The sequence below is a fragment of the Bubalus bubalis genome, chromosome 8, assembly GCF_019923935.1.
Source record: "Bubalus bubalis isolate 160015118507 breed Murrah chromosome 8, NDDB_SH_1, whole genome shotgun sequence".
Taxonomy (NCBI): Eukaryota; Metazoa; Chordata; class Mammalia; order Artiodactyla; family Bovidae; genus Bubalus; species Bubalus bubalis.
This window is the reverse complement of record NC_059164.1, coordinates 23425069-23452507: the sequence shown is the minus strand read 5'-3', so window position 1 is coordinate 23452507 and position 27439 is coordinate 23425069. Positions and strand designations below refer to the sequence as shown.

General features: G+C 37.0%; 1 protein-coding gene across 3 annotated transcripts in view; it reads left to right on the top strand.

Annotated features, from left to right (window-relative positions):
• AGMO (alkylglycerol monooxygenase) overlaps window positions 1-27439 on the top strand; it is a 392091-nt gene that overhangs the window by 144916 nt on the left and 219736 nt on the right. For all 3 annotated transcript variants that reach the window (XM_025290925.2, XM_025290926.2, XM_006066995.3), the window contains exon 5: window positions 18841-18936. In XM_025290925.2, coding sequence (XP_025146710.2) covers window positions 18841-18936 — 96 coding nt within the window. The remainder of the gene's footprint in view (window positions 1-18840; window positions 18937-27439) is intronic.

Sequence of the window (27439 nt, the reverse complement as noted above, 5' to 3'; positions counted from 1 at the left end):
TTCCCATTTGGATTCCTTTTATTTCTTTTTATGCTCTGATTGCTGTGGCCAAAACTTTCAAAACTATGTTAAATAGTAGTGGTGAGAGTGGGCACCATTGTCTTGTTCCTGACTTTAGGGGAAACGCTTTCAATTTTTCACCATTGAGGATAATGTTTGCTGTGGGTTTATCATATATGGCTTTTATTATGTTGAGGTATGTTCCTTCTATGCCTGCTTTCTGGAGGGTTTTTTTTTTTTTTTATCATAAATGGATGTTGAATTTTGTCCAAGGCTTTCTCTGCATATAGTGAGATAATCATATGGTCTTTATCTTTCAATTTGCTAATGTGGCATATTACATTGATTGATTTTGTGGATATTGACGAATCCTTGCATCCCTGGGATAAAGCCCACTTGGTCATGATGTATGATCTTTTTAATATATTGTTGGATTCTGTTTGCTAGAATTTTGTTGAGGATTTTTGCATCTATGTTCATCAGTGATATTGGCCTGTAGTTTTCTTTTTTTGTGGCATCTTTGTCTGGTTTTGGTATTAGGGTGATGGTGGCCTCAGAGAATAAGTTTGGAAGTTACCTTCCTCTGCAATTTTCTGGAAGAGTTTGAGTAGGATAGGTGTTAGCTCTTCTCTAAATTTTTGGTAGAATTCACCTGTGAAGCCATCTGGTCCTGGGATTTTGTTTGTTGGAAGATTTCTAATTACGGTTTCAATTTCTGTGCTTGTGATGGGTCTGTTAAGATTTTCTATTTCTTCTTGGTTCAGTTTTGGAAAGTTATACTTTTCTAAGAATTTGTCCATTTCTTCCAAGTTGTCCATTTTATTGGCATATAGTTGCTGATAGTAGTCCCTTATGATCCTTTGTATTTCTGTGTTGTCTGTTGTGATTTCTGCATTTTCATTTCTAATTTTGTTGATTTGATTCTTCTCCCATTTTTTCTTTATGAGTATAGCTAATGGTTTGTCTATTTTATTTATCTTCTCAAAGAGCCACCAGCTTTTCGTTTTGTTGATTTTTGCTATGGTCTCTTTTGTTTCCTTTGCACTTATTTCTGCCCTAATTTTTATGATTTCTTTCCTTCTACTAACCCTGGAGTTCTTCGTTTCTTCCTTTTCTAGTTGCTTTAGGTGTAGAGTTAGGTTATTATTTGATTTCTCTCCTGTTTATTGAGATCAGCTTGTATTGCTATGAACCTTCCCCTTAGTGCTGCTTTTACTGAATCCCATAGGTTTTGGGTTGTTGCATTTTCATTTGTTTCTATACATATTTTGATTTCTTTTTTAAATTTCTTTTGTGATTTGCTGGTTATTCAGAAGCGTGTTGTTTAGCTTCCATGTTTGTATTTTTAATAGTTTTTTTTTTTTCCTGTAGTTGACATCTAATCTTACCACATGTGATCAGAAAAGATGCTTGAGATGATTTCAGTTTTTTTGAATTTACCAAGGATAGATTTATGGCCCAGGATGTGATCTATCCTGGGGAAGGTTCCATGTACACTTGAAAAAGAGGTGAAATTCATTGTTTTAGGGTGAAATATCCTATAGATATAAATTATGTCTAACTGGTCCATTGTATCATTTAAAGTTTGTGTTTCCTTGCTAATTTTCTGTTTAGTTGATCTATCCATAGGTGTGAGTGGGGTATTAACGTCTCCCTCTATTATTGTGTTACTGTTAATTTCCCCTTTCATATTTGTTAGCATTTGCCCTACATATTGCAGTGCTCCTATGTTGGGTGCGTATATAATTGTGATGTCTCCTTCTTGGATTGATCCTTTGATCATTACATAGTGTCTGTCTTTGTCTCTTTTCACGGCCTTTATTTCAAAGTCTATTTTATCTGATATGAGTATTGCTGCTCCTGCTTTATTTTGGTCTCCATTTGTGTGAAGTATCTTTCTCCAGCCCTTCACTTTCAATCTGTATGTGTCCCTAGGTTTGAGGTGTGTCTCTTGTAGAGAGCATATATAGGGGTCTTGTTTTTGTATCCATTCAGCCAGTCTTCGTCCTTTGGTTGAGTCATTCAACCCATTTACATTTAAGGTAATTATTGGTAAATATGATCCCATTGGTATTTAGTTTGTTGTTTTGGGTTCGAGTTTATAAACCTTTTCTGTGTTTCCTGTCTAGAGATGATCCTTTAGCATTTGTTGAAGAGCTGGTTTGGTGGTGCTGAATTCTCTGAGCTTTTGCTTGTCTGTAAAGCTTTTGATTTCTTTTTAATATTTGAATGAGATTCTTGCTGGGTACAGTAATCTGTGTTGTAGTGTTTTCTTTTTCATTACTTTAAGTATGTCCTGCCATTCCCTTCTGGCTTGAAGAATTTCTATTGAAAGATCAGCTGTTATCCTTATGGGGATCCCTTTGTGTGTTATTTGTTGTTTTTCCCTTGCTGCTTTTAATATTTGTTCTTTGTGTTTGATCTTGTTAATTTGATTAATATGTGTCTTAGGGTTTTTCGCCTTGGGTTTATCCTGTTTGGGACTCTCTGGGTTTCTTGGACTTGGATGGCTATTTCCTTCCCCATTCAAGGGAAGTTTTCAATCATTATCTCCTCAAGTATTTTCTAATGGCCTTTCTTTTTGTCTTCTTTTTCTGGGACTCCTATGATTCCAATGTTGGGGGGTTTAACATTGTCCCAGAGGTCTCTGAGGCTGTCCTCCATGCTATTTTGAATCAGCTGTTATTCTATAGTAACCAGGCTTCCCAGGTGGCTCAGTGATAAAGAACCTGCAAGCCAATGCAGGAGACCTAAGAGAAATGGGTTTGATTCCTGGGTCAAGAAGATCCCCTGGAAGAAGGCATGGCAATCCACACTCCAGTATTCCTGCCTAGAGAATCCATGGACAGAGGAACCTGGCAGGCTACAGTCCACAGGGTGGCTAAGAGTCATATACCAATGATGTGACTTCACGTGCACTAGCACTAAAGTAACCATGTTTCCATTCTTAATCCCTCAATCCATCACTCACGGTTACCTTTCCAATATGCCTGCTCGGAACACACTAAACTCCTTTATAGTTGTTAGAAAGGAACATCATAGAGTCGTTATCAAAGGCAGAGCTGGTCTAAACCTGATCCAGCCTGTCTTTCTGAGCTCATCTTTATCCCTCTCCCATTGTCACTCTATGTCCAGCTGAACAATTAGTTTTCAATTCTCTAAATCTGTTGTGACATAATGCCCTGGTATTTTATTGAACATGCGTGTATCTCTGCCTAGAAAGTTATTTCTTAATTACCTTTGATTATTATCTCCTTCAAGATTCAGTTCCTTTCTACATAGCTTTCCCAGGTCGCTTTTCTTTTTGTCCTGTATGCTTATGGTTAGTCATTCAATCGTGTCCGACTCTTTGCGATCCCATGGACTTTAGCTCGCCAGGCTCCTCTACCCATGAGATTCTCCAGGCAAGAATGTTGAAGTGGGTTGCCATGCTTACCTCCAGGGGATCTTCCCAACCCAGGGATCAAACCCAGTTCTCCTGCATTGCAGGCAGGTACTTTACCGTCTCTTTGCTACTGGAGTGAGTAGCCTATCTCTTCTCCAGGGAAGCTTCCTGTTAGATTCCCAGGAATCTAACCAAGATATCCTGCATTGCAGGCAGATTCTTTACCAACTCTGAAGTCTATTGCATTGCAGGCAGATTCTTTACCAACTGAGCTACCAGCCTTGTATATCTCTATTGTAAATAATTATCATATGCATTGTTGACTTTCACGCCAGGATATATACTTTAAAAGAAATGAATCTACTTCTATTTTTTCACTTCTGTTATACTAGCATATATAAAGTGCCCAATGCAGTCAGTGCTTAATAAATGCATATAACATGAATGAAGGAAGTGAAAGTTTTAAGTTGTCGAAATGAAAAGGCCATTGTGTGAAATAATTTAAGCCTGTCATTCATTTAAATGTTTGTGTTCTAATAGATGGATTCTCAAAAACTTAGTACAGGGTAAGTAAGTTATTTATTTTTTGGAATAAAAGATATTTTAACATATTTACATAACATATGAAGCTATTAAATGGGAAGCAGTAAGCTATCCACATTTCAATAAGCTGAGTATTTCTTTTAAAAGCTTAGTAAAAATGATAAACACTTAATTTGAATGACTGGGTTACATAATTTCTTTTTAGGTTCTGTAGTATTTCTCAGAGGTACTTGTTTTTAGATTAATATTACCAATATTATAAGAATTAGTTAAATATGTTTAGAACACATTAAAAAACTCTAAAAAGAAGTAAATTTTAACTAGCATCAAAGGAAAGACATGTAGTTATAACATCAATTTGTGAAAACCGTTGTAAGTTAGAGAATATGCTAATGCCAACAAAGGTCCATCTAGTCAAGGCTATGGTTTTTCCAGTGGTCATGTATGGATGTGAGAGTTGGACTGTGAAGAAAGCTGAGCACCGAAGAATTGATGCTTTGGAACTGTGGTGTTGGAGAAGACTCTTGAGAGTCCCTTGGACTGCAAGGAGATCCAACCAGTCCATTCTAAAGGAGACCAGTCCTGGGTGTTCTTTTGAAGGACTGATGCTAAAGTTGAAACTCCAATACTTTGGCCACCTCATGCGAAGAGCTGACTCATTGGAAAACACTCTGGTGCTGGGAGGGATTGGGGTCAGGAGGAGAAGGGGACGACAGAGGCTGAGATGGCTGGATGGCATCACTGACTCGATGGACGTGGGTCTGGGTGAACTCCGGGAGTTGGTGATGGACAAGGAGGCCTGGCGTGCTGCAATTCATGGGGTCTTAAAGAGTCGGACATAACTGAGTGACTGAACTGAACTGAACTGAACTGATGATATTATTTTTGAGCATAGTAATTTCAAAATAAATGTTAATTTCATTTAGAAAACAGAAGAGAACACTTCACTAGGAAGAAAGAGGTTTGGGTCCCAGCCTTAGATACATTACTAGCTAGATTTGCCACCCTGAACCAATTAAGTAATGTTTGAATCTCAGTGATTTTGTACATGAAATTAGGCAATTAATATTTGCTCTGCCTTCTCATATTGTTATTTGAGGATCACCTTAAATAATGAATGTGTAAATTCTTTGAACTATATCAAGTATGATTCACATGTATAATATTGTGTTTATATTACACATAAAACTGCAGAGAAACTTTCGACAAAATCTCAGGTCTTTTTATTACAATGTACTCCCTGCCAAACTACATAAGCAAAGACTATTTTTCAATATGAGGGGAGTTGGAATTCTGTAAAGATAAATGTGAACAAATAGACCCAAGAAACTAACAACTTTGATGTAATGCAGTCAAATTCACTGGGGATAAAATTCTCATAACTCTTATGTCATGGAAGGAAAGCATGCCTTGAGCCCCCCATGAAGTGAAAAAACAAAACCTCTCTCAAGACCTTGCCTCAGAACTCCATGGTCTTCCTTCACTACCTTCAACCTCCACTCAGAGACAGCTACTAAAGCAAAGTTTGTGTCCAGACATTAAATAAATGAAGCTCTCTGCCAGTTTGTGTCATGACCTGTTTCAGATCCTTGAGTATAGCATACACCAGCAAAATGGAACTATTTTGCTGTTTACTGACTTGCTTTGAAATTGGGTAAGAATAAAAATTTTTCTTGATGTTTGACACTTTTCTTTACAATAGTCGTTTGTAGTCCTTATAATGAAGGATAAATAAAGGGGTCAAATTGAAGCATACATGTGTGCTCAGTCGTTCAGTTATGTCTGACTCTTTTTAATGCCATGGAGGGTAGCCTGCCAGGCTCCTCTGTCCATGGGATTTCCCAGGCAAGAATACTGGAGTGGGGTGTCAGTTCTTCTCCAGGGGAACTTCCTGGCCAGGTCTCCTGCATTGCACGTGGATTCTTTATAGTCTGAGCTGCCAGGGAAGCCTCTGTCATAGTGAGGTACTCTACATAAAACAGTATCAACCTACTGGCACTTTAGAAAAACAGGTACAAGTGGATAAAATACTCAATTCCCTTTACACATTGTTGTTTTGAGAAGTGTATCCACTCATGGTTTGTTTTTTTTTTTTTTTTGCATATACACTTTTGACTGGTAGAATTCTTCATGGTGGCAGAGGTTGGGGATATGAAGAGAAGTAAGATACTTCTATTCTTAAGGTGATTTTTTTTCCTTTGAAGGATTGAAGCAACCCTACAACCATGGTAATACAAGTTGTTGAGACTGTAGAAAGTTATATCTGCTCTGAGAACCATGGAGGGTCAAGGGAAGCATGGCAAAACAGTTGAGGCTTGAGCCCAATCTGTAAGAAGAATAAAAATTTTGCCATGAATATGGTTTTTATGGTTTTAAGTAGAACATTATGTGGAAGGAGAATGTCCATGAAAGTACAAAATTATTGGGGCCTCCCAGGAGGCACTGATGGTAAAAAACTTGCCTGCCAATGCAGGAGACATAAGAGACTGGAGTTCAATCCCTGGGTTGGGAAAATCCCCTGGAGGAGGGCATGGCAACCCACTCCAGTAGTCTTGCCTAGAGAATCCCCATGGACAGAGGAGCCTGGTGGGCTACAGTCTATGGGATTGCAGAGAGTCAAACACAACTGAAGTGATTTAGCACATAAATGATAAATTTAGGGGATGGCAAATTTAGGGGATATGCATACAATACATGGTACGCTTATTATTTTCTTAGAACTGCCCTAACAAAGAAGCCAAAGCTCTGTGACTTGGAACAACTGAAATGCATTGTTTCATAGTTCTGGAGACTAGAAATTGAAAATCAAAATATCAGCAAGGTTGTTTCCTTCTGGTGGTTTGCTGGCAGCTTTTGGTATTCTTTGGATGCTAGATGTTATCACTCTGATCTCTGCCTTCCTCTTCACATGGAATTCTTCCTCTGTTTATGTCCATGTCCAAATCTCCCTTTGTAAGAGACATAACTCAACCCTTCACAGCATGATTATGGTGAGAATATAGGATATATAAAAAGGTGGAATGAGGAAAGGGGGAAATGGCTAAGAGCACAGAAATGAGAAAAGAAAGGTGGGCCTAGATTTCTTAAAGATAAAGAATTTTTTCCTGTTTTATTTTTTATTAATTAATTTTAATTGGAGGATAATTACTTTACACTATTGTGACGGGTTTTGCTATACATCAATATGAATTGGCCATAGGAATACATATGTCACTGCCATCCTGAACTTGCCCCCTACTGCCCTCCCTACCCCATCCCTCCAGGTTGTCACAGAGCTCTGGCTTTGGGTGCCCTGCTTCAGACATCAAACTTGCACTAGTTATCTATTTTACATATGGTAATGTATATGTTTCAGTGTTATTTTCTCAAAGCATCCCGCCTTCTGTTTCTCCCGCTGAGTCCAAAATTCTGTTCTTTACATCTGCGTCTCCTTTGCTGCCCTGCATATGGGATCATCAGCACCATATTTCTAGATTCTATATATACATGTTAATATATAGTATTTGTCTTTCTCTTTCTGACTTACTTCACTTGATTCAGTTGTAATGAGGAAGATGAATCTAGAGCCTATTATACAGAATGAAGTAAGTCAGAAAAATAAAGACTTTCTAAGTAGAAACACTTGGAAAATTGTTAAAGAGACTGTGGAAAAATCTTAAAGAGATGGGAATACCAGACCACCTGACCTGCCTCTTGAGAAATCTGTAGGCAGATCAGGAAGCAACAGTTAAAACTGGGCAGGGAACAACAGACTGGTTCCAAATAGGGAAAGGAGTACGTCAAGGTTGTATATTGTCACCCTGCTTATTTAACTTATATGCAGAGTACATCATGAGAAACGCTGGGCTGGAAGAAGCACAAGCTGGAGTCAGGATTGCTGGGAGAAATATCAATAACCTCAGATATGCAGATGACACCACCCTTATGGCAGAAAGTGAAGAAGAACTAAAGAGCCTCTTGATGAAAGTGAAGGAGGACAGTGAAAAAGTTGGCTTCAAGCTCAACATTCAGAAAACTAAGATCATGTCATCTGGTCCCATCAGTTCAGTTCAGTCACTCAGTGGTGTCTGACTCTTTGCGACCCCATGAATCGCAGCACGCCAGGCCTCCCTGTCCATCACCAACTCTCAGAGTTTACCCAAACTCATGCCCATAGAGTAAGTGATACTATCCAGCCATCTTATCCTCTGTTGTCCCTTTCTCCTCCTGCCCCCAATCCCTCCCAGCATTAGGGTCTTCTTTTCCAATGAGTCAACATTTCGCATGAGGTGGCCAAATATTGGAGTTTCAGCTTCAGCATCAGTCTTTCCAGTGAACACCCAGGACTGATCTCCTTTAGGATGGACTGGTTGCATCTTCTTGCAGTCCAAGGGACTTTCAAGAGTATTCTCCAACACCACAGTTCAAAAGCATCAATTCTTTGGCACTCAGCTTTCTTCACAGTCCAACTCTCACATCCATACATGACCACTGGATCTTGTCCCATCACTTCATGGCAAATAAATGGAAAAACAGTGGAAACAGTGACAGAATTTATTTTGGGGGCTCCAAAATCACTGCAGATGGTGATTGCAGCCATGAAATTAAAAGACGTTTACTCTTTGTGAGGAAAGTTATGACCAATCTAGACAGCATATTGAAAAGCAGAGACATTACTTAACCAACAAAAGTCCATTTAGTCAAAGCTATGATTTTTCCAGTAAATATGTATGGATATGAGAGTTGGACTATAAAGAAAGATGAGCACCAAAGAATTGATGCTTTTGAACTGTGATGTTGGAGAAGACTCTTGAGAGTCCCTTAGACTGCAAGGATACCCAACCAGTCTATCCTAAAGGAAATAAATCCTAAATATTCATTGGAAGGACTGATGCTGAAGCTGAAAATCCAATACTTTGGCCCCCTGATTCAAAGAACTGACTCATTTGAAAAGACCCTGATGATGGGAAAGATTGAAGGCTGGAGGAGAAGGAGATGACAGAGGATGAGATGGTTGGATGGCATCACCGACTCAATGGACATGAGTTTGAATAAACTCTGGGAGTGGTGATGGACAGGGAGGCCTGACATTCTGCAGTCCATGGGGTAGCAAAGAGTTGGACGTGACTGAGCAAATGAACTGAACTGAAGTACAAACACAAGCACATACTCTCAGCATATGCGTCCTCTTACATCTAGTCTAAGATGCTTAATTCCAAGGACTCTGGCAAGGACTTCAAAGGCTTCCCTGGTGGATCAGATGGTAAAGAACCTACCTGCAATGCAGGAGACTTAGGTTCAATCCCTGTGTCAGGAAGATCCCCTGGAGAAGGGAATGGCAACCCAGTCCATTATTCTTACCTAGAGAATACCATGGACTGAGGAACCTGGTGGTCTATAGTCCATGGAGTCACAAAGAGTTGGACATGATTGAGTGACTAACACCTACACTCTGGCAAGTACAGGCTACCTTGTTCTGTTACATCTGCCTGTAGGTCCCCTAGCCTTGCTTGAATGTGGTCACCCTACATCACCCCTATTCTCAGCTTATCAAGCACCATGAAGTCCTCCAGTCCCAGTAGGGAGCTTGGTGTCCCTCCATGAATGGCTTCCAGATGCAGATGAGCTGTCAGTGATGTTTGCCAAAATATAAACATGAGCCTTCCCCTACCTGGGAGAAGCCTTTCTAGAATTCTGCACCCTTCTCAAGATCTCGTCTCTACTGTTGCCTCTTTTCTCTTTTTTTTTTAATCAGCCAATATATGAATTTAAAACTTCACAGAGAATTGAGAGTTTTTCTGGTTTTCCCTCTTTTTTCCTCTGCTCAGATATTTTCATTAAGATTGTGAATTCACAAGTACATATACATTTTAACCTCCAGTTTTGTAGAAAATGTTTACCCCTCTTCAAGAGATCCAACCCTTAGATTAGAGCTTCTCTGGTGGTTCAGTGGTAAAGAATTCACCTGCCAATACAGGAGATGTGGGTTCTATCTCTGGGTCAGAAAAATCCCCTGGTGAAGGAAATGGCAACCCACTTCAGTATTCTTGCCTGGGAAATCCCATAGACAGAGGAGCCTGGTGGGCTATAGTCCATGGGGTCACAAAAAAAGTCAGACACAACTTAGCGACTAAAAGAACAATGAGAACCATCCTTAGATTGGTGACATTGCTTCTACTTTGTTCCTCTCTTGAACTTTGTCTTATCAACAACTCTTGGCATTTATTCTTCTTCGTTTCAACTGACTCTCTGAATACACCATAAATATACTGAAGTTTCTCACATTAAAACATACACACACACCTCTGCATACACACATACACACCTATGCATACATACATACCCACACACACACACCTATACATACACATGCACCATACATACACAGACACCTATACACACACACACACACACACACACACACACACACCTATACACACACGCACACCTCTATACATACACACACCTATACACACACACACACCCCTATACCCACACACCATACATACATCTACACAGTCTCCTTCCTCATCCATATCTTATATTGGAGAAATACTTCTAGCTCTTTTCTTTCTTGTTCTCAGAGAAAAAGAGAAGTAAATCAAACCTACCTCTATTTCATCACTCCCTTTGAACAATTCTTAAACCCACTGAGGTTTGGATTGTAGGTCTACTGCTCCACTGATCCATGGCTGCAAATCCAAGGTAATTTTTTAGTTTAATTTATATTTGTAGGACATATTTGCTTACTTAGCAGCTTTCTTTGAATATTCCTCAAGCTCTTCAACACAATATCCCCTAGGTTAAAATTTATATATCTAGTCTTCCTCCTGTATACCATCTTGATGAAATATCATTCTTCACACAAGCCAGAAATCTAGGTGTCTTCTGATTCTCCTCTGTTTCTCTCATCTCCTATGTTTAAATAGTTACCAAACTCACAGATCTCTTGCATGTATTCTGCTTCTCCATCCCTACAGATACTGCTGTGGTTAAATGTATATGATTTTTCACTGGATTATAGAAATAGGATTTCATGCCATTTTAAAATTTCTTACAAGCGTAAAAAACCACGTACATTAACTACTCTCTCCTGGTCTAGGATAAACTCAGTCTCCTTGTAATCACATTAAAAGACTCCCTCTCTGGTTTAACCAGTGTCTGTTGCTGTCGCTGGTTGTTCATTCACTAAGTTGAGTCTGGCTGTTTGGACCCCATGGACTACAGCACTCCACACTCCCCTGTCCTTCACTATCTCCCAGAGTTTGGTCAGCTTCATGTCCATTCGGTCAGTGATGCTTTCTAACCATCTCCCTGTCTGCTTCCCCTTTCTCCTCTTGACCTCAATCTATCTCAGCATCAGGTTCTTTTCCAATGAGTAGGCTCTTCACATCTGGTGGCCAGAATATTGGAGCTTCAGCTTCAGCATCAGTCCTTCCAGTGCATATTCAGCGTTGATATCCTTGTGATTCATCCAGCCTGGCATTCTACACGATGTACTCTTCACAAAAGTTCATAAACAGGGTGACAATATACAGCCTTATACTACTGCTTTCCCAATTTTGAACCAGTGTGTGGTTCCATGTCCGATTCTAACTGTTGCTTCTAGACCTGCATACAGGTTTCTCAGAAAACAGGCCAGGTGGCCTGGTATTCCTATTTCTTTAAGAATTTTCCACAGTTTGTTGTGATGCACAGAGTCAAAGGCTTTAGCATAGTCAGTGAAGCAAAATAGATGTTTTTCTGGAATCTTCTTGCCTTTTCTATGATCCAGCTAATGTTGGTAATTTGATCTCTGGTTCCTCTGCCTTTTCTAAACCCACCTTGTACATCTAGAATTTCTCAATTCACATACCACTGAAGCCTAGCTTGAAGAATTTTGAGCATAACCTTACTAGCATATGAAATGAGTGCAACCGTATGGTAGTTGGAACATTCTTTGACATTGCCTTTCTTTGGATTGGAATGAAAACTGACCTTTTACAGCCCTCAGCCATGCTGAGTTTTCCAAATTTACTGGTATGCTGAGTGCAATACTTTAACAGCATCATCTTTTAGGATTTGAAATAGCACAGCTGGATTTCCATTATCTCCACTAGCTTTTTTGGTAGTAATTCTTTGTAAGACCCACTTCACCTCATACTCCAAGATGTATGGTTCTAGTTGAGTAACCACACCATTGTGGTTATCCCAATTATTAAGATCTTTCTTGTAAAGTATCTCTATTCTTGCCACCTCTTATTAACCTCTTCTGATTCATTTCAGTCCTTTCTTTTTTTATCCTTTATCATGCCCATCCTTGCTTGAAATACTCCTTTGAACTGGGCAATTTTCTTGGAGAGATCTCTAGTCATTTTCATTCTATTGTTTTCCTCTATTTCTTTGCATTGTTCATTTAAGAAGGCCTTCTTATCTCTCCTTGCTCTTCTGTGGAACTCTCTCTGCATGCAATTGGGTATATCTTTCCCTTTCTCCCTTTTCTTTTGTTTCTCTTCTTTCCTCAGCTATTTGAAAATCCTCCTCAGACAATCCCACTGCCCTCTTGCATTTCCTTTTCTTTGGGATGGTTTTGTTCACTGCCTCCTGTATTATGAAACTTCATCCATAGTTCTTCAGGCACTCTGTGTACGAGACCTAAGCCCTTGAATCTATTCATCACCTCCATTGAATAGTCATAAGGGATTTGATTTAGGTCATACCTGAACGGTCTAGTGGTTTTTCATAGTTTCTTTAACTTAAGCTTCAATTTTGCAATAAGGAGCTGATGGTCTGAGTCACAGTCAGCTCCAGGTCATTTTTTTCCTGACTGTATAGAGTTTTTCCTCTTCAATTGCAAAGAATATAAGCAGTCCGATTTTGGTAATGACAATCTGGTGATGTCCATAGAGTCATCTCCTGTGTTGTTGGAAAAGGATGTTTGCTGTGATCAGTGTGTTCTCTTCTCAAAACTCTTGTTAGCCTTTCAGTTCAGTTCAGTTAAGTTGCTTAGTCATGTCCAGTTTTTGCAACCCCATGGACTGCTGCACACCAGTCTTCCCTGTCCATCACCAACTCCCGGCGCTTGCTCAAACTCATGTCCATCGAGTAAGTGATGCCATCCAACCATCTCATCTCATATTGATTGTTTCTTTAGAAATCACACATTTCCCCATGCACACAAGCTCACACTTTATTGTAGTCCTATCAAGGGAGTTCACAGAATCCTTGAGACTCCATGGTTCCATCCAATCTCTTGCCACATTCTCCCAACAACTTCAGCAATGCCAGAATATTTATGGTCCCCCTCAGGGCCATGTTGTTTCTTCCTCATGATGTTCCTCATATCACCCCTGCCTGCCTCATTTACTTGATGAACAGAATAAAACCCACTCATCTCACCACTGCCATAAGGTCACCCCAAGACTTATTCTCATTCTTTCCTCACATTTACAGATTTGTGTAATTTCTTTCCTTTATAACCCCATTATATATGACATTTATAAAAGGATAAGAGAAATAACCTAGGCTAGGCTTCCCTGGTGGTTCAGATGGAACAGAATCTGCCTGCAGTGCAGGAGATCTGTGTTTGATCCCTGGTTGGGAAGATGCCCGGGAGAAGGGAATAGCTACTCACTTCAGTATTGTTGCCTGGAGAATTCCATGGATAGAGGAGCCTGGCGGGCTACAGGCCATAGGGGTTGCAAAGAGTTGGACATAACTGAGCAACTTTCATTTTCATTTTCAATAGTGTAATTTAAAGCTAAAGAGTCTTGGAGTCTGAATAACATGGTTTTGAACGCATGGCTGAAATGGATATATTTGGAAAACAGTATCATATCATCTGGCCTAGGTACTGAGAGTTTAAGTTTGAGGAAGAATAAATTTCTTCTGACAAATTAGTACCATTGGAAGCATTATGATGAAAGTGCATTTAAACTGATTTTAAAAACTGTATAGGATTTGGAAATAGAATAGATAAGAAGAATTCTCAGAATGGGATGTCATTTACTAAATTGTTTTCAGTTTTAGAAATTGGAACTTAGATGAATCATTAATGTCTTTTTACAGTATTATATGAATCACAAGAAATTACTTTTACTATGATTCATGTGATTTATTCCCTGACATATATTTTCATTTTTTATTAGAAATTTAATTTTTTGGAATTCAGTTTGAGTTCATTTCTCTAATTGTCAGTTCATCATTATATTTACTGATTTGTAAGATTTGAGACATTGTTTCATCACTTTTTTAATTGAAATATAGTTGATTTATAATGTGTCTGATATACAGCATAGTGATTCAGTTACATATATTGTTTTTCAGTTGCTCAGTCATGTCCTATTCTTTGTGACCCAATAGACTGCAGCATGCCAGGCTTTCCTGTCCTTCACCATCTCCTGGAGCTTGCTCAAACTCATGTCCATAGGGTCCAGCCATCCAACCATCTCATCCCTTGTCATCCCCTTCTTCTGCCTTCAGTCTTTCACAGCATCAGGGGCTTTTCTAAAGAGTCAGCTGTTTGCATCAGGTGACCAAAATATTGGAGCTACCACTTTAAAATCAATCCTTCCAATGAATATTCAGGATTGATTTCCTTTAGGATGAACTGGTTTGATCTTCTTGCAGTCCAAGGGACTCTCGAGAGTCTTCTCCAACATCACAGTTCAAATGCATGACTTCTTCAGCACTCAGCCTTCTTTATGGTCCAACTCTCACATCCATACATGACTACTTGAAAAACCATAGCTTTGACTATATGGACTTCTGTTGGCAAAGTAATATCACTGCTTTTTAATATGCTGTCTAGGTTTGTCATAACTTTTCTTGCAAGGAGCAAGCATCTTTTAATTTGGATAAAATGATTGTTACATATATATATGTATAAATATGAATATATTTATAAAATATATTAATGTTTATAAAATACATTTATAAATATATGAAAAGTTTATTCATTTTCTTTTTCTTTTTTTTTAATTTTATTTTATTTTTAAACTTTACATAACTGTATTAGATTTGCCAAATATCAAAATGAATCCGCCACAGGTATACATGTGTTCCCCATCCTGAACCCTCTTCCCTCCTCCCTTCCCATTCCATCCCTCTGGGTCGTCCCAGTGCACCAGCCCCAAGCATCCAGTATCGTGCATCGAACCTGGACTGGCAACTCATTTCATACATGATATTTTACATGTTTCAATGCCATTCTCCCAAATCTTCCCACCCTCTCCCTCTCCCACAGAGTCCATAAGACTGTTCCATACATCAGTGTCTCTTTTGCTTTCCCATTATAGGTTATTATAAGATATAACCTATCTTATAGGGAACTAAACTATAAGTTCCTATGCTATAGTAGATCCTTGTTTATCTGGTTTTTACTTCCCTGTGCTTTAGTAGATCCTTGTTGTTTATCTAGTTTATGTATAGTAATATGTATCTATTAATCCCAAATTTCTAATTTATCCCAACCCCCTCCTTTCTTTCCCCTTGTGTGCTTGTGCTAAGTCCCTTCAGTCGTGTCTGACTATGCATATGGACCCTATGGACCATAGCCTACCAGGCTCCTCTGTCTGTGGGATTCTCTAGGCAAGAGTATTGGAGTGGGTTGACATGCCCTCATGCAGGTGATCTTCCTGTCCAGGGATCGAACCCACCTCTCTTATATCTCCTGCATTGACAGGCAGATTCTTCACCTCTAGCACCACCTGGGAAACCCTCTTTCCCCATGGATATCCATAAATTTGCTTTCTATGCCTGGGAGTCTGTTTCTGTTTTATAAATAAATTTATTTTTATCATAGTTTAATTTCACATATAAGTGATATCATATGATATTTGTCTTTCTCTGACTTACTTCCCTTAGCATTATAATGTCTAGATCCATGCATGTTGAAGCCACTGGCATTATTTCCTTGTTTTTGAATGGCTGAGTAATATTCCATTGTATGTATTACCACATCTTCTTTATCCATTCATCTGTCATTGGATATTTAGGTTGCTTCTGTATCCTTACTATTGAAAAGAGTGCTGCTATGAACATTGAGGTGCATGTATTTTTTCAAATTGGATTTTTCCTCATATATATTGCCAGGAGTGGGATTGCAGGATTGCATGGTAACTCTATTTTTAGTTTTTTAAGGAACCTCCATACTGTTCTTCATAGTGACTGCACCAATTTAATACCCACCAAGAGTAATTCTCCATATCCTTTCTAACATTTATTATTTTTAATTTTTTATGTTGTTGTTTATGATGGCCATTCTGACTGGTGTAAGGCAGTATCTCAGTGTATTTTTCATTTGTGTTTCTGTAATGATTAGCAATGTTGAGCATCTTTTCATGTGCCTATTTACCATCTGTGCATCTTCTTTGGAGAAATCTCTGTTTCTGCTCATTTTTTTATTGGATTATTTGATTTTTATATTAGGATGTATTTGTTGTTTGTATATTTTTGAAATTCAGCCCTTGTCAGTTGCATTCTTTGCAAATAGTTTCTCCCATTCCATGTGTTGTGTTTTTGTTTATGGTTTCCTTTGCTCTGTGAAAGCTTTTTATATTTAATTAGGCCCCATTTGTTTATTTTTACTTTTGTTTCCATTGCTGTAGGAAATGGATTCCAAAAACATGATTGCTACAATTTATGTCAAAGAGTGTTCTATCTGTGTTTTACTCTAGGTATTTTATCATATCCCATCCTACATTTAGGTTGTTAATCCATTTTGAGATTATTTTTGCATATGGTATTAGAAAATGTTCTGATTTTATTCGTTTACATATAGCTGTCCAATTTTCCCAGAATCACTTATTGAAGAGACAGTTTTTTTTCTCCGGTATATATTCTGTCTTCCTTTGTCATAGATTAATTGACCATGAATGCATGGGTTTATTTCTGGTCTTTCTGTCCTTTTACATTGACCTATGTGTCTGGCTTTGTGTCAGTACCATACTGTTTTGAGTATTGTAGTTTTGTAGTACAGTCTGAAGTCAAGGAAAGTTATCCCTCCAGTTTCATTCTTCTTTCTCAAGCTTGCTTTGGCTATTTTGGGTCTTTTGTGTTTCCATGCAAATTTAATTTTGTTTTTTTCTCTTGGTTCCAGTCCTGAGAAAAATGCCATTGGTAATTTGATAGAGATTGTAATGAATCTGCATATTTTCTTGAGTAATATGTTCATTTTAGAATATTGATTCTTCCAATTCAAGAGCATGGTTCAACAAATACAGGTTTAGGAAATCTAATCTTATGGAAAATTCCTGTGTTCTTTGGGTTTACAGACTTGTGGTTTGTACTCGCACAATAAAGACTCTGAGAAGTTCTATGGTAAAGAACTTCACTTGCCTAACTCATCTCTTCACAGTTTTTCTGATGACAGAACACCCTTTCCCATAAGAACTGTTGTTATCTCAAAGGACTATTTTTTCACACTTTAAGGAATTATGATGAACTTTAAATGTACATCTTGAATGCACTGTCTTTCCAAATGGAACTATTTAGTAAGCATGTTCTACATTTTCATTTATATCTCAAACTTTCTAAAATATTCCTTATTAAACAAAATAGTTAAATTATAGGTCATGCATGTTTTTCAAATATTTTTATTAACCTATTGTAAGAGAACTATTTTAATATATTACTATAATCAAATCAAATCAAAATACTAGAGATCTTTTGGAGCCAAAAAGATGGCTAGATTTCAAATGATCTTCTCCTTCACCATTCATTTGAACTGGAAACTGGAGCCTAGAGAAGTTTAAGAAATTTGTAAATATTACAGAGTGATTCTGTAGTGGAATGAAGACTTAAAAGGGAATGTCTTGAATAAGAGCCCAGTGTTCTTTTGTTGCTCACTAATCTAATCCAATGCTTAATAATTAATTTATAAATAATGAAACTGATCCTGTTGTGATGACAGTTAAGATTTTTCATGACTTAAAATTTGAAACAAAAACTAGAAGAGTTTACATAAATGTCTTATTTCAAATATATCATCATTACTAAACATTGTTGAAATAATATTTGGTCTAATTGAGAACAAAAGCTTTAAAATGATTCAGAAATAAAATTGTAATATTCCAAAAACATATTTTTTAAAAAAATATCTCATATTTTGGAAATATTAATTGTATGAATCCCAAAATGTAAGTGGAAGTCAGCTTCTTTTTCTTCCTATTTGTCTGTTTAGTTTTTCATTTAACAAAATGTTTTCTCACAACATGAATCCACTCTTGGGGATCAAAGTCATTGGGAGAACACAGCAGATTGTGCTTGTTAGTTGATTCTAACCAGTTCTGTGGTTTAAGCACAAGTTGTTTTTCCAAGGCAGAGACATTTCCGTCTGTTAGGAAATAGGCACCTTCAAAACTTTTTCCACGATGGCACAATATCATAGCCCTTTCCTTAATAACTTTGAAAACATCAAGAGATATTGTAAACCACAAAAAAAGAAAAAAAAATAATTAAAGGGAACACATATTCTATCCTCTTCTCATATGAAGTTACTTTCTTTTATTATAATTCCATTTTATTACTCAGAATGTCTTAATAATACAGTGTTTAGGAGCTGTCAAGATATAAAGGAACATGGTCCTACATTTTTTTTACTTTAAAAAAATATTTTTGTGTATATTAAAAAACCTCTTTACTTCTAGGAAATACATCCAACCTTTTCAAAATTAAGGAAATAATCTACTGTGTATGCTGTTTTAGCCAGACATTATTAAATGTGAAACAGAAGTCCAGTGGACTTAGCTTCAACATGTCTATAACTTTATCATCATGTGGAAAATTAATGTTGCAAAGTCAAGCATGACAATAAAATATACAGAATAAGATGTATTTGTTAAAGAATAAGGCGTATTCCCTGAAGTATAGACTCAGAATGTTGAACCATTAGTAATAGTATATGTTATGTTGAGAAATCCTATGTACAAATGTATAATGTTTTAATCCTGCAGATATTCTACATTCCCCTGGCCCTCTTCATACCACCTTCAGTATATGCTGTTCATCTTCAGTTCAATCTCCTCTACCAGTTTTGGATCCATACAGAGGTAATTTTTTTCTTCAAGTTTTCTACCTAAATAGCCTAAAGCAATGTCCTGGAAATCCACTAGCAACTGATTTATTGTGTAAGAAAAATCTTTGTCTGCCTTCTTTAAGGAGAAACATCTGTTCATTTTTATTCCTTTTTACTGAATATATATTGCAAAGTTTATAAGAACCAATGAGGCCAGTTGGTCTCAATTAAATAAAACAATTTTTTGAACTATTAAGTACCAAAACATTTTAATACTGTATTCAATACAATATCTTCCTGTGTTACACTTTATTAAACATTGTTCACCAAAGATGTTGAAATTCATTTCAATTTAGAGATATAAACTTATCTCTAAATATATATATATAAAGTATATATTTGTGAATACTTTGTTTATATGTTTAATATGTTAGTATAATAATTTATATTTGTAATATAACTTATTGTTATATAATAAGCAATATTTAATTATATAAGATATATGATAGTTATACATTTATATATATATATATATTTATCAGTTGGGAGACACTGCTTGAAAAGTCCTTGTGAAGGTCAATGTTAAAGGAATTTATCAAAATATGTTTTGATTGGAAATCTTGCTCTAATTTTAGAGTTTAGGTTTTACTTAAAGAGTATTCAGTATATTAAGTTTTTTTTTTCCTGCAGAAAAAGTGGACAAGTATAATTTCTTGGGTCCTCTGTGGTATTTCAAATTGTCAGACTTGAATGTTTGCAGATAGATCATTAAAAAACCGATTGTTTTATGAACTATCATACTGATCTGGTTGTTAAATACCCAAAATCACAGACCCAGAAAAATTCTTACTTATACACATGAGAACCCTTTCAAGCATTTGGTATTTATCGGAAGCCTTTTGAAGTCCTAGAGGAAGCATGTTGACAGGTGTTGCAACTGGTTGAACAATACCACAAATCACAGCTGCAGTAGATGCCAAAGCTTGATACAACAAAGTGCATTATTTCATTAATCTGCAGTATTTCATGCTACTGATTTACTTGGAATAGAGACTGTTACCATGACTTTGGACATATGTGGCATTATGTGAAGATCTGTCATGAAATAGTATTGCATTTTATGGTAGGTGACATACATCAAACAGTCAGTACTACAACCATCTGAAAGAGTGGTTGAGACCAATTCTGACTCCAGAGGTCAAAGACCAAATTTGTTTAAATCAGTGGAGGGAAACTTTCCGATGATTTACACAGAGGGGTTAAAGGAGAATTACATTTTTATAGCAGCTCTGCTCCAGGTCATGCCATGTGTTGGGTCTAGTGTTAGTCTGGATACAGAACAATGGTGCCTAAGCAACTTCCGCCTTTTCCTATAGCCATCCGAAAAGTCCACGAGCCCAGGGCTTGAGTTCCATCCTAGGAAGAAAGTGGAGAGTGGAGGAAAGTCAGTAGTCAGACATTTAGGCTCAGAAGCTCCATGTAGCTTCACTTCTAACTTGAGAGCAGTGCATTAGAGCCTCTCACTTGGGTTGTACTTTGTCCTTTTGCAAGTACTGTGTCATGTAGTCACTACAGTTGAGCTGCACAGAAGTAAGAGCGTACCTTCTGAAATTAAAGTTCCTGGAATTTTAAATTATACATTAGCTGTGAGTACATTTCTAAGATTTTTTGCACCTGTGTACTTAATTACATTGATTATTATAGACATCATACTATAATTTTTGCTAATAACAGGACCACTCAGGAAGTAGAGCCAAGAGATTCATAGCAGTGGCTGCTTTTAGAGAGTGATATAGAGAATTGATGCAGAAACTGTACCAAGTGATACAGAGAACTGGAAGGAGAAAACCCTACTTTTTAAAGATGAATACGTATTAGATTAAGAAACAAAAGCTGAAAACAATGGGCTTTAGCCTAGAGAAATATAGCCACTTCATGACTTTAAAATATATTAGCCCCTTTAGGCCACTTTGGCACTGTTTAACTTCAGACATAATCCTTGGGGCTCCATTCGCAGAAGCAGTATATAAGACATAGATACGGCCATGTTGACCAAAGAGCATTGTCCATACCTGGATGGAGAGTTGATATCTTACAGTTATTTCACTTCTGCTGACAACCATAAAATCACTTCTTAAACGGAGGGGAATCTGGCCTTAAGGAAGGACTGATTTTCTAAAAGTGAAGAGAAGTTTATTCCTTTTAATCAGATAGGATAAGAGGAAGGAAAAAAAGCAAACTAACATGTTTTTGAAAAACTGTAAATGAGAGATAAAATAGGTCATATAGAGTTTATAATGAGTTTAAAGAGTTTATAATGAAATTTTTTGCTTAGTTTCGAGTTACTACAGTGAAAACAATAGCATCTCTCTCCTTCCTTTTTGGGGGAAAAGTTACAAAACATTCTGATTCAAAGTATACACTGCTGCTTAATTTTTATGACTACATTTTTGTTTATTCATTCATCTAGTGTCTGCAATATATAGTTTTATACATCTAATAGAAAAAAAACAATATTTAATACTTGTTTTAAACTTAGTAACTCTGGAATATTGGAATTATTTTTTTAAGATATTAGACTCCCTGTTGGCTCAAACAGTAAAGAATCTGCTTGTAATACGGGAGACCTGGGTTTGATCCCTAGGTTGGAAATAGCCCCTGGAGAAGGAAATAGCAACCTACTCCGGTATTCTTGCTTGGAGAATTCCAAGGACAGAGGAGCCTGGTGGGCTAAAGTCCATGGAGTCAAAAAAAGTCAGACACTGAGCAACTAACTCTCATATGATAAGGGTTAACTGATTTAGACAATACAGTAATAGTAGTAACTTTATCATGCTTTTGATTTCACTTAAATTTGGGTTAGCATATTGTTTATATACATATCAGGGATGGTTGAACAAAGAAATAGAGAAAATAATTATTTGATATTGAAGATTTGAACTGTATGATTTCATGATTTTAATAGTGCTGAACTGGAGCTTCTATATGGAACATTATTTTCAGTTATAAATATGAGTGATCTCTATGTACTAATATGGATAGATCTCCAAATACACCAAGTTACACAACAGAGTCTGCTGCTGCTGCTGCTAAGTCGCTTCAGTCGTGTTCGGCTCTGTGTGACCCCATAGACGGCAGCCCACCAGGCTCCCCTGTCCTGGGATTCTCCAGGCAAGAACACTGGAGTGGGCTGCCATTTTCTTCTCCAATGCATGAAAGTGAAAAGTGAAAGTGAAGTCGCTCAGTTGTGTCTGACCCTCAGCGACCCCATGGACTGCAGCCTTCCAGGCTCCTCCATCCATGGGATTTTCCAGGCAAGAGTACTGGAGTGGGGTGCCATTGCCTTCTCCAACACAACAGAGTCTAGTATATACTAATATTTGTATGCTAAAAAACAACTCTGTTTTACATGTTCACATGTACCTAAAATGCCTCTAGAAATATACTTGGATACTGACTGTTTTCCCAGGAGTGGGGTATTTGGAATGGCTGGGAGATAGGATAAAAATGAAATGTTAACATTAGTTCTACCCATTCTAATGTGGATTAAGAGTTATCATTTTGTGATAATACTCCCCTAGTAACTAATGATCTTTAGCAGTATTATATGTATTTATTGGGCATTGTTACATTAACGCAATGTCCACTAAATACATGTATGACTGTTCAGACTCTTTTTGTTTGCCTAATTGATTTGTTGAAATTTGTTATAGATTCTAGATATAAATCATTTTTAAGTATATGTATTTTATATTTGTATTTTAAATACATTCCTTTTTATTCCCTCAGCATACCTTTCAATTTTCTTCTTCATGACTTTTCATGAAAATGAATATTAAATTTTGAAGATTAATTTGTCATTAAAACTTTAGTTATTTAGTTTAGTCATATTTTCTCTAAGAAATATTTGCTTTAATAAACTCTTAGAGAAATTATACTAGGATTACTTTCAGAAATTTTTGAGTTTGAATTTTACCTTTGGGTATGTAACACTAGAATAAATTTTTGTGAATAGTATTTGGTAAGGGTCAAAATTTATTATTTCTATGCACACATCCACTTACTCCAGCATTATTTATTGTGGATACTTTATTTTATCCATTGGATTATCGGAGTCCTTTTTTGAAAAGAAATTGACCATATGTGGTTAGATCCAATTTTAAACTTCTTTTTCATTGATTTGTCTCCTCTTATATGAATCCCTTACTTTATTGATTACTATATCTTCATAGGAAGAATTGTTTGTATGAGTTTAAACTAATTTGTTTTAAGATTCTCTGGGATGTTTTGGGGGCTTCCCAGATGGCCCAGTGATAGAGAATCTGCCTGCCAATGCAGGAGACATGGGTTCAATTCCTGAGTTGGAAAGATCCCCTGGAGCAGGAAATGGCAACCCACTCCAGTATTCTTGCCTGGGAAATCTCATGGACAATGGATCCTGGCAGGCTACAGTCCATGGGGCTGCCAGAGTTAGACATGACTTAGCAAATAAACAACAACAAGAAATATTTACTATGTATGACTTATGGCCTTTTATTTCTTTCTTTCCTGTGTTTATGTTATTTATTTTCCTTGCCTTATTGGTTAGAGTTCACAGACAGTATATTTTAAATCAAATTGGGGGGGGGATCTGCATGTTATTTCCTTAAATATTATATCTATACCATTCTCACTGTCCTCTCTTGGGACTCCAAATACATGTTTATTAGACTATTTGATATTGACTCATAAATTAGTTCCAGTTCCAGTTCAGTTGCTCAATCACATCTGACTCTTTGTGACCCCATGAATCACAGCACACCAGGCCTCCCTGTCCATCACCAACTCCTGGAGTTTACTCAAACTCATGTCCATCAAGTCGGTGATGCCATCCAGCCATCTCATTCTCTGTCGTCTCCTTCTCCTCCTGCTCTTAATCCCTTCCAGCATCAGGGTCTTTTCCAATGACTCAACTCTTCGCATGAGGTGGCCAAAGTACTGGAGTTTCAGCTTTAGCATCAGTCCTTCCCAAGAACACCCAGGACTGATCTCCTTCAGAATGGACTGGTTGGATCTCCTTGCAGTCCAAGGGACTCTCAAGAGTCTTCTCCAACACCACAGTTCAAAAGCATCAATTCTTCGGAGCACAGCTTTCTTCATAGTCCAACTCTCACATCCATACATGACCACTGGAAAAACCATAGCTTTGACTAGATGGACCTTTGTTGGCAAAGTAATGTCTCTGCTTTTGAGTATGCTATCTAGGTTGGTCATAACGTTCCTTCCAAGGAGTAAGCGTCTTTTAATTTCATGGCTGCAGTCATCATCTGCAGTGATTTTGGAGCCCAGAAAAATAAAGTCTGACACTATTTCCACTGTTTCCCCATCTATTTCCCATGAAGTGATGGGACCAGATTCCATGATGTTAGTTTTCTGAATGTTGAGCTTTAAGCCAAGTTTTTCATTCTCCTTTTTCATTTTCATCAAGAGGCTTTTTAGTTCCTCTTCACTTTCTGCCATAAGGGTGGTGTCATCTGCTTATCTGAGATTATTGATATTTCTCCCAGCAATCTTTATTTCAGCTTGTGCTTCTTCCAGCCCAGCGTTTCTCATAATGTACTCTGCATATAAGTTAAATAAGCAGGGTGACAATATACAGCCTTGACATACTCCTTTTCCTATTTGGAACCAGTCTGTTGTTCCATGTCCAGTTCTAACTGTTGCTTCCTGACCTGCATACAGGTTTCTCAAGAGGCAGGTCAGTGGTCTGGTATTCCCATCTCTTTCAGAATTTTCCACAGTTTATTGTGATCCACACAGTCAAATTAGTAGTACTCCATAATTTTTAACATTTCACTTTTCAAAATCTAGATTGTATAATTTTGATTAATTTGTCTTCAAGTTCACTTACCCTTTATTTGCTCTCACCAATCCTTTTTTTTTTAAGCCTGCTCAGTGGATTTCTCACATCAGATATTATGCTTTAAGCTTTAGAATTGTTTCTTTGCTGAAATTGTCACCTATTATGACTATCTTTGTCTAAGTCTTAGTTATACTAATTGCATTTAAATTCTGTTTCTGCAAATGAAATTTTTTATTCTTTTTTATGGATAAGTAGCATTCCATTATATATATGTATCACATCTTCTTTATCCATTCAAATGTCCATGGACATTTGGGTTGTTTCCATATTTTGTTTATTGTGAATCATCACTGCAAATTTGAACCGTTTACCTTTCTGTGCTTCAGTTTCTTCATACGTAAAAGAAAAATAATAAAAATACATAGCATTGTTGTGACGATTATGAAAGATAGTTTATGTTGCTGCTGTTGCTGCTAAGTCACTTCAGTCGTGTCCGACTCTGTGCGACCCCATAGACGGCAGCCCACCAGGCTCCGCGTCCCTGGAATTCTCCAGGCAAGAACACTGGAGTGGGTTGCCATTTCCTTTTCCAGTGCATGCAAGTGAAAAGTGAAAGTAAAGTCGCTCAGTCATGTCCGACTCTTAGCGACCCCATGGACTGCAGCCCACCAGGCTCCTCCGTCCATGGGATTTTCCAGGCAAGAGTACTGGAGTGGGTCGCCAGTGCCTTCTCCAATAGTTTATGTTACAATCTGCTTATTAGAACATGTGGCATAAAAATACTAAAATTTTATTCAGTGCATTTATTATTTTTATTTCTACTTTTACACTCTAGATATCTATTGTATTGTACATCACTTACTTTTCATACTTAGCCATAAATACGGTCATTTGTCTATATTTTAGGACATAATTTTGATATAATGTATACTTCATTTAATATGAATTACTAATTAGAATAAATGCAGTTGGATTTTAGACTTGATTAATTAATTAATGTACAAATTTACTTTAGAAAAAAAATTCTTTCTTAACTATGAGAGTTTGAGATCATTATTATGAGTGCATTGTTCAGGTTTACTAAATAAACCTTTTTGTGTGACTTAGAAACTAATCAATATACAAAATTATGAAATTTGCCCCGTTGTATCTTTTTAAACATCTTAATTTTTGTACACCACAGACATTCACTGAGCACCTATAACATTCCTAGCCTTTCACATAACAAAACACCAGCATAGGGTTAAAGACTGGAATAAAGAAGTGCAGTATTCTGGAAGAAGGAAAATTATCTGAGCTTGAAAGTTCTGGGAAAAAAAAAAAAGTAAGACAAGTTTAGAAAGATAAACAGTTACAGTCATCCCAGACCAATAACTTTCCATTACTGATAGCTGTTATTTCTGAGATACCACAAGGAAAATGTGATTAGATGATGTTTCTGTTTGTTTACTTATTTCATTTTAAGTATCATATACATGTATAGCACTCCCTTTTTAGCATTTTATTAAATTATTAGATAATTCAATTTATCATTCATTTTAAAATTAATTTTGTTATTTTATTAAATTATAAAAGTATATAAAATATTAAACTTTAAGCATCTTAACAAATATTATCTCATTAAATCTTCATAACAACTCTATGAATTAGGTAATACTATTTCCTTCAATTAAATATACTAAGTAACTTATTCTGGGTCACATAATTAGTAAATGTCAAAGCTCAGCTTTTACAAGTCATCAGGATGCAGATTCCTTGTTCTCATTCAACACACTGTACAGCTTCTCCATAGATGGTTCATTTCTCATCTTAATGTAATAAAATAGCCACTGTGAATTAAGCATCCAGTATGTGCCAAGCAAAAATCTTTCATTTAATTCCCATAAAATAATTTGAGTCACCAAAGGCATATTAAACTTTTACAGTTTGTAAAAAATGGATATTCATTCAAGTAACTTCAGTTAAGGGGGCTTTATTTTAAGGGGACATGGAGAAGTACGTGCAGCAGGAAACCATACCAGAAATTTAATAGATAATTTTAGAAAACTGGAATTTTTATATTCACCAGCCCTGAGCAAACAGCATAGCTTTAAAGCTAGTAATGGTGAGACTCTATGGTTTATATAAGGTTATGTGGCTGGTTCAGAACTAATCTTATGCCAGTACTCACATATCACACTTCTTCTTCAAACAAAATTTGCATTCGGTTATGTCTCAGCATACCATGGCTGATAACAGAGTTCATAAAGAACCAGTATGATACACTGAAAAGATCAAGGCTCATTGATTACTTAGAGGGTTCCCTGGTGAGTCAGTGGTAAAGAATCTGCTTGCAATGCAGGAGACACAGGTTCAATCCCTGGGTTAGGAAGATCCCCTAGAGTAGGGAACAGCAAGCCACTCCAGTATTGCCTGGAGAATCCCCTTGGACAGGGGAGCCTGGCGGGCTATAGTCTATGGAGTTAGAGTCAGACATAACAGCGACTGAACAACAGCAGCAATTGGTTAAGACAGAACTCAGTTGTAATCTTGCCTGTAACAAACAGTTGTGTGACCTTTACACATATCTACTTGGCCCTCCTGAAATTTAATCTATTCTCAGAGGCTACGTCTGCTGGAAGTTCTCTGGTGATGTTCTGTTGCTTGCTGTGCCTGCATGCCAAGTCGCTTCAGTTCTGTCTGACTCTTTGCAACC